Source organism: Molothrus aeneus, chromosome 6 (assembly GCF_037042795.1).
Source record: "Molothrus aeneus isolate 106 chromosome 6, BPBGC_Maene_1.0, whole genome shotgun sequence".
NCBI classification, from domain to species: Eukaryota; Metazoa; Chordata; class Aves; order Passeriformes; family Icteridae; genus Molothrus; species Molothrus aeneus.
In genome coordinates this window covers 33,427,720-33,444,152 of record NC_089651.1, presented here as the reverse complement: position 1 = coordinate 33,444,152, position 16,433 = coordinate 33,427,720, and the positions used below count along the sequence as shown (strand labels likewise).

Below are 16,433 nucleotides of genomic sequence, written 5' to 3'. Positions count from 1 at the left end.
TATCAGTGGTAATGAAATTGACAGGTGCTTCACCTGTGTGTCTGAGCCTGTTTTAGTGAAAGCAGTGGTAAAACTCCTGTTGATTTTCTGGAGAAAACTGAAGCCCGGGGTCTATGAGAGCTGTGAATACTGGTAGCTGGGAGTTACCTGAATGTTGGTAGCTCTTTAATAACAGCTGTCTACCAGATATAAAACACAAAAATACTCCTAGATTAGAAAGCAAGGTGGCAACTCCTACTGTCTGGCCATCATTTCCATTATTTGTTTCAGTAAAATGTGCATCCTAAATACCACTCTGAATAATTCTTCCTCAGTGCTAGGAAATGGTTAAAATCTGGCCACAAATAAGGTTTTCATGAGTTGGCCTGAAGTGAGTAAATTCAACATAGAATTGAAAGGAATACAGTCCTTAAAACAGTTTTGGAGGTAATATTCTAGTTTCACCTCCATCCAAATGATATAAAGTTATAAAGGGTGTATTGTAACCAGACCTAAATATATCAAACAAAGAACCAATGTGATCACAACAACTGCATTTCCCAGAAGCCACCTGCTTTAACCTGCATACATCTAAAAACAAGTCAGAAAAAAGTACATTATTTTTAAAAGAAAGCTTTATTCTTCATACAAACCCGACTCTGTCACATATCATGAGGCATCATTAACAAGGTAATATGGCTTTGCTTAAATCAAACAATATTGCTTCATGAAAGTATCCAACGGAGTTAATATCAGCTCTTTTCTTTGTTCTCTCTTAGATGGAATGTATGCATGTTTTGATATCAACTCATCTCCTTTAAACTGCTAGCTTAGCCAGCATGTTATATGAATAACATCTTTGTCAGGTAAATCCACCACAGGTACTAAAATCAGAGCTGGTGTCTTCTCTTCCAAATATTTTTCAAGGTATTCTTGCAGTCCTAAAATAGAAACAAAACAACTAATGAGTCCCCCTTGTCTTATTGTGTCCTATCTCTTAAGAATGATTTCTAAATACTTATCTGAAAATTATTGTGGAGTAGCAATTAACAAAAGGAAGTGAAACACAACTCTTAAATTTTCACTTTATATAGAAGGAAAATCTCCCACCTCCTTTTTGACTAATTTGAGATTAAATTTTGATGTTGCCTAAGGCCAGAAATCAGCAAAACAGTATTTCTCAACCTTTAGTGAGTGAGTGGTCTGTTGATTACAGATACAGAGAATTGAATTAGAGCAGTAGTAAAAATACCAAAAGGCCAGCTGAAATTCAGTTGTCATTTTTGATATTTGGATGATCAGCACATAGTTGTCTGTAAATGAAACTCTTCTCTCAAGTCCCATTGTGGGGCATCAATCAAAAAAGAAGAAGTTTAAGTGGGCCATTTTTATTAACATTATGAACTTCATTTCAATTTGTAATCAATGGATGCATGCCATCTTGAAGACATAATGGAGGAAGTCCAGGAATGGCAACATATATGACTGAATATCTGGAATTACAGTTAGAGTCAAACTGCTAAAAATACAGAATCTGGCTACAAGAAGCTCTAAAGGGACTGGTATGTGTGGCAGAAGTTTGCAAATTTAAAAGTCCATTATGGGAACAGAATTAATAATTGAGAAGATCTAATTAGAATACAGAAGAAAAGCAAAGAATGGAAAATTTAAACTTGCCATCAAGACATTCTTGGTTGCGCTCAGCCTCAGTGAACATGCTACAAATCAAGCCACAGAGAACCCTAAAGAAAACTACTGAGAACCCACTGAATGACCCACAAAAGACACTTTCCTAATGATAAGGTATAGCCTGCAAAGGTTCTTGTTTCAATAACGTATTTCTGTCAGCAGCTTCTGGGATTATGGCAATTCTTTATAACACTAAGCAATCTTGGCTAGAAAGGGTGTAAAGAGGGCAGAACTTGCAGACTGTCAGAGCTTTTTTTTTTTTTGGCGTCACTGCCTGTGAAACTGCGAATAGGCAGTTCAGACAAAGTGTTACCTCATCCAGGATAAAACAGGAATTTTGCAATTGTATTCACTGAAGCCAAAACTCTCTTTTTATCTGGCAGCAGTAGCACAAATTAATGTAATAATGGAAATGCTGCCTACAAAATATTGCAAAGATAGTACTAGTCTTCTGAAATTCTGCTGGCTTCCTTTTGTGTTAGCGTCCTTGACATTGGAGGTGAGGACTGACAATGGAGAGCCAAAGATCAACAGTCACCTCAAAGGTCAAATGACTTCTTCATTTGGTGTGCAAAAAGGAACTAATTCTCTGTATTACAGGTATTCAGCAGTGACCAGGTAATTAACTATCAACTAGCATTTTTCTTGAAAAATTTGACTTCAGAAAACTTTATGGCTATGACTCTGAAGGCTTTAAGTGGAAGGGGTAAAGACAAGCCACCTCAAAATCACTGATTCCAACCCATTAAAATTACATTTATTTTTTTATCAATTAAAATTGTGAAAATACAATTTTAGACTTTAGCATTTTATGCACAGGCTTAAAGGCTCCAAATCAGTGCTAAAAGCTACCAAAACAAGTCCTGGTATACATTTTAAAGGAAGAATTTTAAAGTGGGACTATCTGGAAATAGAACTCCATTCTTTGGTGGGTTTGACGTGGCCAAAATAGCCATAAATATTTACATTTGAATGCGCCCTAGTGGCCTTGCTTGCCAACCAGGAAGAGCCACCTTTCCTAAAGACCAGTGCCTTTTCTATTGCCAGTGCCTAAATGTATAAATGAAATGTGGATAAAAATCTGGGACATATGCCTCTAAATATTGCACTGTATTTACAAATCAATTAGTTTTATATGAAAGCAGTGCAACTTAGATGTGCATATTTATACACTTAAAAATTGTGGATAAAAGTCGGCTCATGCAAACTTCCCCTAAAAGGCAGAGATTGGGTCTTCTAAAACAGTAAAGTTGTACTCTAAGGTCTCACAGAAGACAACACACAATTAGTAGATCTATGGCAACCTATGAAATTATAGCAAACTAAAAAAAATGGCAGCTATATATTTTACCTGCTATAATAAGACTCTAAGTCTTCCAATACTAATTGTATATTCTTAATGACGGGAAGCTAATGAAGACACTATTTATATTTTTTTACTCATTCAAAATATGATTTTAGATAAATAAAAGCCTTGGTCATGAATGCTTTCTAAATATGTAACTCTTTGTTTGAATACAAAGATTTTCAGAAACTTCCTTCCTTTTGTATCATGTATGGGGAATGCTTGCTCAGTTGTATGCCATACTTATAGAAGTTGATCTTAAAAACAAAAACAAGTAAAGGACAAAGGGTTACAGTGAGTGTGTTTGCTGGAGGTTTAATAGTGGCTATAGATGACTGATGACAGTTATTTAAACTGCCCTGATACAGCATGTTTAAGTACAAGCAAAACCAGCTGATTATCAAGCAGCAAACGAGTGGTGTGCATTGTGGATGTTTTCATTTCCTGTGAGAGTCCACACAAATTATGCTAGCCATGTTACAGCACACTTGCAGTTTTAAGGAGGCCACCCAGGGGCTCCTGGGGTAACAGAAGTCAACAGGGAAACACAAAGGAAATAACTCAAAGAAATTAAGGGGTGTTCCTCTAGAAAGCTGACACAGCTGACAGCCCAGCTGAGGTGCCTTTACACCAATGCACACAGATGTAAACAGGAAGAGTTGGAGGACACCATGCTGCCTGACATCTATGTCCTTGCTGCCATTACAGCACAGCTCAAGGTGAGCCCGTGGGAATCTCCTGAGGTTTAACAAGACCAGGTGCTGGTGCTGCTCCTGGGTTGGGGCAAGCCCCAGTCTCAGCACAGGCTGGGGATGAACAGCCCCAGAGCAGCCCTGCCCAGAAGGACTTGGGGGTGCTGCTGGCTGAGAGGCTGCACATGAGCCAGCCATGGGCACTGCCAGCCCAGAGAGCCAAACGTGTCCTGGGCTGCATCCAGAGCAGCGTGGGCAGCAGGGCCAGGGAGGGGATTCTGCCCCTCTGCTCTGCTCTGCTGAGACCCCACCTGCAGGGCTGCATCAGCTCTGGCTGCCAGCACAGGAAGGACACGGAGCTGCTGGAGGGACTCCAGAAGAGGGCCTTGAAGATGATCAGAGGGATGGAGAACCTCTCCTACAAGGAAAGGCAGAGAGAATTGGGGCTTTTCAGCCTGGAGAAGAGAAGGTTTTGGTGTGGCCTTATTGTGGCCTTCCAGTACCTAAAGGGACCCTACCAGAAAGATGGAGAGGGACTGTAGAGATAGGACAAGGAGAAAAGAGCTTCAAACTGAAAAAGAGTAGGTTTAGATTAGATATAAGGAGAAAATTCTTTACTGTGTGGTGAGGCACTGGAACTGATTGCCCAGAAAAACTGAGGATGCCCCAGCCCTGGAAGCGTTCCTGGCCAGGTTGGATGGAGCTCAGGGCAATCTGGTCTAGTGAAATATGTCCCTACCCAAGGTAGGGGGATTGGAACTGGATTATCTTTAAGGTCCTTTCCAGCAAAAAAACCATCCTATGATTTATTATTGTAAGTACATGAAATTTGCTCAAAGCAGGTGAACTTCATGCTGCAAGATGGATCCCCCTTCTCCCAAATAATCCACAGAAATTCAGGGAGCAGGTTCCATATGAAGTGTCTTCCCACACTGCTATGAATTGCTTTTTTTTCTTTTTAACCTAGGTGCAGCTGAGGAATATGGACATAACTAAAACTTAAAAATGTACAAAATTTATTCAGTGTCTTCTGGCATTACCATCTATTTCTGCCATTGCTTTGTGAAGACAGGATACTGGAATCAATAATTTGATGATCTCTCATGCTGATTTAGCAGCCCTTCTATATAACATGGCACGAACTAAGAGTGTAATCTATTGTTTTTAAAGGTGATTTTCATACTAGGTAGAAGAAACAGTGCTCTGAGAGCTTCTAAAAGGTCATTCAAAAGACTAGGAGGTGATTTCTACATCTTTGCTGTCACTGGCCTCAGCTGGATTTAGGCAGTATCAGATGAGGCCACAGAATTCACTTACATTTTTCAAAATCAAGTCCCTGTTATTGTTGCCATACTCTTGCTTCACTGTATATCTGCAGGGGAGTAGTAATCTAATAGCTCATATGAAAAAGGAAAATGGTGGCAAAAAGGAAAATTGTAGGAAGAAGGAAGATCACATTTAGCCCAGTACATAAAAAATCCCTTTCATATTACTACTATCTTTCCTTCACTTTTTAACCAAAATATATTGTTACATTTCTTAGAGCAGGTTTTAAATCCCTGAGCTAATAAGGCTCCATTGCTTCTGCTGCAGAGATCTGACATGCAGCATGTACTTTGAAAAGATGCATCAGAGGGGATCAGGATCCTAACAGTTGACTAAGAGTTCCAGTCCCAAAAGATCTGCCCCTGGTGTGCAGAACACTTAACCCTTCGACCAGTACCAACATGACTATTCACAAATTATTGATGTCCCTAAATCCCTGGCAGATTGCAGACAGTTCTTGTCTCCCTTGAAGCCAAAGCATATGGTCACTAATGAGATGGATTAAAAATACATATACACATTCAGGGCTTTGCCACATGAATGTAAAGCCACAGAAATGTTAGAAGGTGATTGAACTGGACTGAACACTGTTAAATACATGATTAGCTTGTTATGGATCATTTCCATTGATCTATATTCAGTTTCACAGCATAGTTTAATTAAAGCTGTCTGGAACAAGCCTCTGCCTTAAATGATCAGGCAGTGCAATGAAAAGGTGAAACATGAGGAACTGGAGATGCCCCTCCCTTTCTTAAACATCCAGCTGTCTCTGTGGTGTCCAACCACAGCAAGAACAGAAGCTGTGCTTTAAAATATTGTCTGTTTTTTCAGTCCAAGGTTTTTCACACTTTTTCTTAATATGAAACGATGTAGTGGGATATAAGATTTGAGGAAAAAAAAAACCTGCATAATTTTCTTGCATTGCAATTAATGCCTTTCTATCCAAAATAAAACCCAGTAAACAAGAATAAAATATTGGAATATAAAAGGGAGTCACCTGGAAAAATATGATTTTGTACTGATTTTTTTTTTTTTGCTGCAGCTGTAAAGATTTTAAATCACAATATGGGTATCTCTCACAGTCCAATACTTGAATTTTCATGTGGTGCCTTATGCTTTTTGTTGCTATTCTTGATGACATTATTTCATGTTGGTCATTGTACTTTGAAGGGACTGGTTTTTCAAAACTGATGTAAGCTCCTTCATGGAATACTGATGATGCACTTCACTCACTCTGGGCTAGGATATTTATGTGAATACAAGTTAAGCAGTTGCTTTCAATTGCAGGGGATATCTGTTATAGCCATGATATATGAGACAAATGACCAGGAGGAGTTTGGATAAGGCTGTGAAACCACTTCAAACCTGCAATTCCCTATGGCAGTCCTTGGAACTGTGACTATAAAACAAATTACAGAGGGAATGGTAGTTGTGTTTGGAACTCAAGTCATATGCCTAGTCAGTTGCCAAAGCAGCCAGATCTGCACATCTGTATTTGCAAACAATTCTTTCATAAAAGAAGAAGAATTCCTCACATGGACCCATCTATACTGACAGACTTCTTACTTCTCCCACTAAGCTACTTTTAGTTGTATTAATGAAAATACCTTTTTCAAGTAACCAACTAACATGAAAATACAGCCTATACTGAAAGCACCAAGGCCAATGTTAGCCATCCTCTTTCAGCTTGTTCCTAATTCTGGAGTACCATTTTAGATCATTGCAACCTCTTTTGTGAAGGATATGGTTATTAGGATCCAGACTGATAGGACTGTCATGTTGGACATGGAAAGAGAGCAACACTTTACCCAGCAGAGCATTCACCAAGAGAAATCATGGGATCATTCAATAGTTTCAGTTAGAAGAGAGCTTTAAAGCTCATCTAGTTCACCCCCCTCCCCTGCAATAAGCAGAGCCATCTTCAACCAGACCAGGTGGTTCAGAGCCTCATTCAACCTAACCTGAAAAGTTTCCAGGGATGAGACATCAATCACCTCTCTGGGCAATCTGTTCCAGTGTCTCACTGCCCTCATTGTAAAAAACTTCTTCCTCATATCTAGTCTGAATCTACCCTCTTTTAGTTTAAAAGCATTACCCCTTGGATGAAGGGTACACTGTCACTACAAGCCCTATTAAAAAGTCTCCCATCTTTCTAATAAGCTTCCTGTACATATTGAAAGGCTAATAAACAATCTCCCAAGAGCCTTCTACAAGCTAAATAACCCCAACTATCTCAGTCTTTCCTCACTGGAGAGAGATGTTCCATCCTCTGACCATTTTTGTGGCCCTCCGATGGACCTGCTTGACAGCTCCATATCTTTTTTTGTACCACGAGAAAAATCTGCTATAAAGAGAATACTAGTGCTCTGTTACATTTCACTGCTAGTCCTGTTTCCTAGTCCAAAGTGGACTTCTTGTCCCTTCGGAATCTATCCCAAACCTAAAAGTTCTAGCAATGTTTTTAAGCAGGCTACAGTGAAAACATAATGAAAGTTGCTCTAGGCTTCATGGGTACCCACAGGAGTTGTAGCAGCTCTTGTAGCAGATGAAAAGAAATGAAGAAAATAAGCTTTGTTTCCCTGCATGCCATACTGATAACTCCTGCTCTCAGATTTAGTGAGGAGAAGTTCCAAGTGCAAAAGGCAGCTGTTGTGGACCCTACTGTTCATGTGAGATACAAGAAAAAGGAGTGATTGGCTTATCTCAGACCACACTAGTAAGTCAGTCAGGATGCCTGAACTCTGCACCACCAGCAGCAGCAAGAGGAGAGGAACAGCTGGTATAAAATGACCAACTCTGAAGGAACCCAGATTCTGCCTCTTCCTTGCCCAACCACACAATCCTCTTTGCTGTTCCTCTGTTTCAACAGGAAGGTGTGGAAAAGAAAAAGGGCTCACTCATAATCAGGGAGGGCATTAACATTTACAGGACCCTCAATTTTCTAGAGCTGAGTCACTTGGCTGAGTAACTGTACAAATCTTTTTAGACTGTAGCTCATACATTTTTTTAGCATCTGAAAAAAAATTAGTAGACAAAACAGTTATTTTTAGTATTGGTTTGATTGTGGGCCTGTCAGCCTTGGTGATGCATCTCTTTTATCAAGCTGCCACAGTATCTTGTTTTGTTTTCAGAGCAAAGTTTGATTAAAGACCAATTTCAGAAAAGTTACTTACTGTGGGCGTTAATTAGTGCTTCCTGGCCTCTGTGGGGTTTATCTTATGATCTGTTTCACTTACTAAACCCTGTAATTCAATTTACATGAAGATGGGAATGAACCAACCTTTTTCTATTCTTCTGAAGGCTTCTGTTTAACTCAGTCCTGAAAGGAACTCTCTCCTATCATTCCCTAATAAGGAATTCTACTTTCTAGCCTTTTAAAATCAAAATTAAAGCAATACTTCATATCTATATTGACTTTTCAACTAACGAACTGAGAAAGACTTTCAGAAAGGGGGTAGGTAAACTTTAGCAAGTCTTTACTTCTAAATAGTGTTTTCAGTGATGCCCAAGTATACTTAGAAAAAACTGATAATCATCTTTTCCTCTGCATCTTTCTGGGAGTGGAGAGTTGTCATTCTGTATGAGAAAGTCACTGGTGTTGCCCTCCTCCTCTCTCATTAGCAGACAAGAAAAGCCTTTTGTTTTCCTGAATGCAAAAGGCCAGCTTCTAGATCAAAAATATTAAAAAAGTGGTTGATGAAGAAAGACTTAATAGTACTTAATAGGGAGGTAATAAGTAGCAGGTGGAAGTGAAATTTATAATATGATATAGGTAAAATTAGGAACTACTGAATAAAATGAATGAAAAGAAAATGCCATTGGAGTACTATACAAATACAAGCAGACAAAAAAAAACCGAAACAAAACCAAAACAAACCAACCCAATGTACTCAAGTACATTGAGTATTTGAAAACAGTACTAACAGTAAAGAGACCAAACCTGTGAAAGAGAAGATGACCTAAAATGGCCTTTTTTAATATAGTAGACAGCATGCACAAGAAAACTGAGTCTGGGTGAAGCAACATATTCAATCAGAGTTCACGGACACTTCCATCTTAAAACATCCTCTTCCTATACATTCTCTTGTGAACTTCCTCCCAGATTTTGAAACCTAAACTTCATCCTAGGTGTAGTATCGACTTAGGCTGGTAGGGATGCTTCCTAAAGTTGTACAGTGTGACAGATACAGTAGAAATGCTGAGAAGGAAAGGAAATAAGGCAATGATAATCATAGAATAGATGAATATTTACAACAATTACAATTTCAGGCTAAAATGCCATCCCTGAAACAGCTATAAGCCACCCAACTTTCGTAGTTACCTTCCAACATGCACACAGTACCAGTCCAATTAGGTATGTTATCATGCACATCAACAGCGAGCTGCAAAAATATTTAAAGATAAACTAATGTTGCTGAGCTCCTCCGTGTATTAGTTAGGGGTGTTTTTCAATAGAAAGAATTAAGATTTGGCTTCCATAGCAATTCTTTCAAGCTGCTGGGTACAGCTTAGAAAATAGCAGAACATGAAAACTCATCACTGTGTGTTTTCCAATGTTCTGTTTTTACTCATGTCCTATATACAGACTGAGAATCAGCCTATACAAGGTTATAAATGTGCACTTTTGTTTAAAATGTCATTAGCCTTCTTTATTTCTGCACTAAATAAAGAAACACTTAAGCATGCCCTTCCAATACTCACAGTGAGGTTTAAATATAATATCAAAGAAAACAGAGGACTGAACTTTCCAAGTACAATCACTCAGAGAAGAACTTGTGCTTTTTCTAAATCCATGACAGAGTGCAAAGATCATAAGCCTGTTTTCCCTGTGTGCTATCCTTCAACCCTGTAATCATCCAGTCTCTTTATGGGGTGGATGGTTATTGAATTTGTATGCCAGCTGTGTCCAGAATCTCTGGGGAGGATGGGCTGTAATGACACCAAGCAAGGATGAGTTATGAATGGAGACAGATTATTACAAACATAGAAAGCAGTAAGGACCCATTTTTCAGGAAGCATTTAAGAATGCGCTTCACAGCATGTGTATGTATGTACTTGTTCACCCATACAGTCTCACCTGAATGTGCCTATGTGGGCAGATAGAACCACAGGATTCACTAGAGGCTCACACACATGTTTTTGTTGTACTCTAAATCAGATAAACATGTACTTCATTTTTTTTTTCCCCAGATTAGTTGAAAACTTGGTGTGAAAATGATCAACTGCAACAGCACCTGTGTAGTAACTATGGAACTCGGATTTTCACCCTTAGGTCAAATTACAGCTACTGACTCTTGGCCCACGGTCCAGGAGCATGAGATGGGCAGATTTGCAAGCTGTAGGACAGTTGGTTGCTGTGCCCTTCAGGTAGGGCTGGGGACACTGGTGGGGCAGCGTGTGTGGGAAGCCCGGCTGTGCCTGCTGGTAATGCAAGAACTTTTATCTCCAGGGCCTGTCAATCTGGCACCTTTCACAAGTGTTAAATTCACTTAAGTATATTTTTTAAGAAGCTGTCATGAGACATACTGAAGCAAATATGTCCTTCAGTGGTTACACATGGACTAAGTTGTAACAATGTTTGTTAAGTGCTTTGACATCCCCAAGTGATATGTTTGGTACAGCTTCCACATTTGTTCGTTTATTGAAGTTTGCTAAATAGTCTTCAAAGCCAGTGGGTTAAAGAAATACCTGACTGGACACAGTGCATCCAAAAGGCTGGACCACAAAGAGGTGTTTATATAATTAGAGGACACCACATACATCTGCTGGTAGGAGAATTTAGTCTATAAATAATAGAAATGCTTTCTAAAAGATGTTGTGGTAAGCATCTTTTGATTGGGTACAGAGAAGATTATGTGAAACTTGCTTTATGTCAAGTTAAGCTGTGATAAATTAAAATAATACTGATGGAATAATTGTTTTCAGTTTCTAAGCTAGATTCTCAACAATTGTAAATGGTAGCTATGCTAATTTACACCTGCTGAGGAGATTGCATGGTAGATTATATATTTATATATAGTACCATGTGCAAACTAATGCAGTTATTTCTAACTATGAAAATTTAAATCAATCTCCTGCACTAATGTAAACAGTGTATTCTAACAGAAACAGATAAAAGTGCACTGAGCATGTTAAATACATTATTAGGTCGATGAAGATCATTCATATTGATCCAGGTCTGGCTTCACAGCAGTTTAATCAAAGCTGCCTGGAAGATGTAACAGAGTGGTCATGGCATTCACTGCCTTTTGTGCTGAGGGAGTCAACAAATGACTAAAATTTCATTACTGCTGCAACTGACAACTTATGCAAAATTAGCCAGAGCAAGCTTAAAAAAAAGGGTAGATCACTATTTAGAGGTGGAACAAAACCCATCTTCTGTTTTAATAGGGAAATTGTGCTGCCAGAGGTTGCTGATGATCCACCCAGAAATTTGTGCGCTCTTGATAGCCCCACTACTTACTTCCCCTGGATCTGGCAGATTTACATTAATTTGATTTTTATCCTGTATGGCAATGACCCAAGATATCAGTACCCTCTTACTCCCTACACCCAAGGAACAAAAAGAAAGAGATGAAAGTCTTTTGTTCCTTCTCCTGGCCTCCAAGGATGGCAAATAAATCTCAGTGCTAGTGCTTCCTGTGTAATATGAGCTCACAGTTTGTTATGGAATTGGGAACAGGAGGCTTGGGAGAGTCATTCAGCTGTGTCAGCCAACAGCTAAATGAAAGAAAAAGGGTCTGTAGCTTGGCCACATAGTGATCTGATCTGTAAGTCATTTTTGCTCTAACTCAAAGTTATTAATAGCATAATTTAAAAAAGCCTTCAGCAAGACTTACGTCAGGCACTAAATAAACACTAAATAACAGACAAAGTATACCACCAAGAGTTTACCATTGACAGAAAAAACCTGCAAGCTGAAAAAGGGACACAGGACAGGTAGGAAACTGAACCATAGAAAACTGTGGAATAATTACATTGTTTGTTGAGGTAATTTGTAGAAAAGCCAACAACTGACCCCAAATGCTGACCCAGCATACAGCCCTTCTCTTGAGAGCATACCAGAGTGAGGACACACAAACAACAATACAGTAGCAAAGAACTGAATCATCCTTTTGCTTGGGCTGCTCTTGGATCTCTGGAAATTAAAATCACAGTCCCAGAAGAGCAGTGCTGCACACCTTCCACCTGCTCTGTTGTTAAACAGTTTCACTTGGAGGCCTCTACTCTTCTTCCACTATCAGTAGGTGGGGTTGTTTACAGGTCGTTTGAAAGTTACCTGTGGCCTTTGTGACACAACTGTCTATTATATCTGTCATAAGGCTATACATCTAACTGTATTATGATTTCTTACTAAACATTGCTATATATTTTATACCACAGTGTATCAGGAAAGTCTACAATGAAATTAAATTATCACACAAAAATATATATTTTTAAAAAAGAAGATTGTTTCTTCACCAAAATACATTGTCTCAAACATCTGTTTTTTAAAAAAACCCATAAACTTATGTAGAATGCCTTTTGGGATTACACAAACTGCAGTGTAACTCATATTTTGTGTGACAGGTAAAGTACACAGCATGGCCTAGCAGTAAATGGAAAACTGCCCACATCTGGTCTATTGCTTAGAAATTTCAGGTTCACTCAGGTAGATCAGCCCCTAGACCCGTCAGGTGGGCCAGGACCCACAGGTGACCAGTTAGTCAGCAGCACTGACAGCTCCTCTGCTGGATCACTGGTTCTTTTGACAGCCATTTCTGCTTCTGGAGCCTTAAGCTACATTTCCATTAAGAACTATGTTAGCTCAAAGAGATACTGGATTAATGAAATTGAAAATGTTCAGAAGAAAAATGTATGTAGTGCTTTAACCACTTTTAAGAAACATGAAGTGCAAGTGATGGAAGGGTGACCTTTATCTTTTCTACCAACAGAAGCCCAACCTCTCAGGCACAGTGAGAACACAATTTATCCTTGGGCTTCATTCTGTTTAAAGATGTGATCTTTAAACAGCATGAGATCTGTTTTTAACAATTTTGCAGTATAGGTAGAGAGAAATAAATTGTTTAAGAAAAGATGTCAGTTTTAAAGTAAAGCTAAGAGGCCCACACAGCCCTCTCTTTGGTCAACACTGATACTTTATGTCTTGGGCCTTAATTTTTCAGGGAATTTCATGCCTGGAACACCATCACTAGAGTAGTCTTACCAGTATTTCCTACTCTACATTAGCTGAATGAGTTGTCTTTTCTTTTTAAAACATTTCTCTTGCAAGGAGGTTTTTCAATTACATCACTGCTAGGAAGATTCAATAGGATGAGGACATCACCTCCTTTTCTCTTTTGCAGAAAGCCCATTTTGGTAGAAAAAAAGGCAACAAATTATGCTCTGCCTAACTGAATTTCTGCCAAATCATGTTGCAGGGCAAAGAAAACTCAGGCAACTTGCTACAAGAACACCTGGAGTCATTAAAAGTCCCAAAAAATCTGGTAAGATAAAAAGGTGAAACAGGAAAATGCTAAAGGAGGAGGATGATTACTATGATTATTAAGCACCAGCAGTTTCATTTTTGACTTACCAGGAGTAAAGAAGCAGAATAAAGCAAAATTAAATGGTTATTATAATTTATAGTCAGAACTTCATTCTAAATATATTCTTTCCCTTTGTAGTTACTAATTTTGGTAAATCTAGCACTTTTAAATGCTACTAATATAAACACAGCCAGATTCAAAGTTATTGGTACATTTCTTTAGCAAAGCATAGCACTACAGAATAAAATACTATTCTACTTGCTTAAAATAAAAACTTGGTTATCCATTTTCTTCAGAATCCTAGCTTTCCCTCAGGGGAAATCTGGAAGTTTTAAATACACTGATCCTTTGCTTTGCCACAATTCTCTCTTTTCGACCTCTTACATATTTTTTGTCTGCTGTCACATTTTTGATGATTTGTTTTTAAATTATAAATCTGATTTTAGATTAATTTTTCTTAAACCATTTTCCACAATTCTTTACAAAAATCTACATGCAGTTTCATTCTTAAGGCCATCCAAGGATTTACAATATGCTAAACTGGGCAAAAATTCTGTAGTAATCAGCACAATATATTTTATACTCCATCACAATAATTTTTTCTGTCTCCACATTGATATAACTTTTTCTGCTTTTTACAATGGTTTACAGCTTAAATAATTTAATACAACAGTTGTTATATTTTTATTGCAAGCTTATAAAACTTGCACGGTAAGTCTCTTGCATGCAATATATTAAATAAAGAAATGACAGAGAAGAAAGGGAACTGATGATTACTAAAACTGTAATTCAGGTTCTGAATGTGTCATAAAGTGCTTCTGGCTCACTTGTGTTCTGCACATCTTGTCAAAGTTTCTCAGATGAACTACCTCTTCATATTCAGTTCTTGCTGATTATATGTTGATATAGGTAAAACAACGATTTCACATTTCAGTCAATGCATTGATGAAGGGATGGTCCTGAGGAAAGGGCCCCTCATAAAGATCCAAAGGGCAGGAATGCCATTGCCAGCTCTGCCATTGAGTTGCTGGAAGACCCTGGGAAGTTTATTTTGCTTCATGAACATGTATAGAGCTATGCTCCATTTAATATTGCAAAAGCTTCAGTGGTGTATAGACACGCTCCTAAACTGTAAGGCAGGACCTTTCTGTCTCATTTTTGTGTTTCTAAGCAACTGAAATACTTGATCCTTTGTAAAATAAAACTCCAGGCTTCATACTTCCATTTTGTAGAATAAAAACCATACTTTCCTGTCTTTGTGAAATGCTTTGAGATCTCTTGATGAATAATTGTTACTGCTTTAGTATATCTAAGAGCTTATGTAAAAGATGCTGCTTCAATAAGACTCTTTACAATTATGTTTTACATTAGAGACCCACTTTAAATATTTTTACAGACACAGTTCTGTCCATCTCTACAAAGTAGGTCACTGAATATCCTGTATATCCACAAGAACATATAAGTCTGCTACTTCTAAAACCCCTTTGCTGATAGCTTACATAAAAATAATAAATAGTGTTCTAAATTTATGTCAGAAGTAAATTTTACATACTTGGCAATGCTATATGCATTTCTATTTTCATTTTCATCTTTATATTTCTGTAATTATTAATATTTTTGAAAGCCAGAATAAAAATTTAAACTATCTGTTGTAGAGATTCTAAGGCAAGGATTGATAAAAACAGCCAGAAGATATTTCTGATGGCTTGGCCCAAAAATACATAATTAATTCCTGTAAACCACTTACCTGTGTAGTCCTAATGTTGCTAATGAAAAGACTCTGTATAGATGATTAAGATTTCTTAGTAGAAAGGCTTGTGACCTCTAAGAGATACAACATAGCTGAGAAAGGAACTTACAAACATTTCTGCTTTAGAAAAATATGGTAAGGGTGCAGATATATGAAGGTTAATTTCTGAATTGTGTTGCTATGATTTCAGCCCTTGCCTACATGAATCACTCATTTTATAGGGTGAAGAAACACAGATGCCTGCATATTCTCTGAGATCTTTGGTTTTTGCTTGATGCTTGAATGGTGCAATGTGAAAATGAATCATGAAAATGTAATCAGCATTGAACTCCTAGATTAAGCAGCAAGATTTTTTTCCCCTCAAAATAGAAAGTGAAAAATAAAACTTGGAAGACAGGTATGCCTGTGAACTTGAAAAACTTCGAGGAAAGTACCTAGAGGATGTTTACCTTTGCATGTTAGCAATTATAAAGGAAATTACTTCAAGTCATCTGTATTATGTGATGGATTTTAAGAACTAGATTAAGTTCCCTCACTCCAGAGATGGATGCATGCTTAATTGGTTGAACAGTATTTGAGAACTGATGAAAAATGTGCTGCATGTAGTGTTCTAATTTCTGTTTGTTGCCTATCAAACCAGAAATCTCCTCACCAGAATGCTGTTTCCAATAGAATGAGACAAGCTTGGATCCTTTGCAAAGTATTCAGTAAGGGTGGGCATACTAGGAATAAATCATTTGGAAGGTAGGAAAAACTTCTAAGTAATACACAAGAAAGCATCCTTGTAATCTGAATCATTAACTCCTTAGTTCCAGCCTAAACAGACAAATCAAGATCACAAAATATCTAAAGAATGAGCTAACTTCCATATGGAAATGTCTAGAAGTCATCCATTACTATTGCTTCTTTTCCATACAGCAGACACTGAAATCAATATGCTGCATTGGTTCAGTAAATTTGTCTTTTAACAAGTTAATAAAACAGTGATCCCCACATAGTCTTTCCATCAAACTTTCATAGAAAAAAATGAGAATATTAAATGTGCTAAGATAGGGAAGATCTGCTCCATTTGCTCTGCAATGATAATCTTTTACAAAAGAGGATTTTTATTATTAATTCTTTGC

General features: G+C 37.9%; 1 protein-coding gene across 1 annotated transcript in view; it reads right to left on the bottom strand.

The window, feature by feature from the left end:
- Positions 1–596: 596 nt before the first annotated feature.
- The window catches only part of DPH6 (diphthamine biosynthesis 6), a 184,241-nt gene continuing 168,404 nt past the window's right edge, over positions 597–16,433 (bottom strand). Inside the window, exon 15 of the mRNA XM_066552064.1 lies at positions 597–920. Coding sequence (XP_066408161.1) covers positions 805–920 — 116 coding nt within the window. The 3' untranslated portion in view covers positions 597–804. The remainder of the gene's footprint in view (positions 921–16,433) is intronic.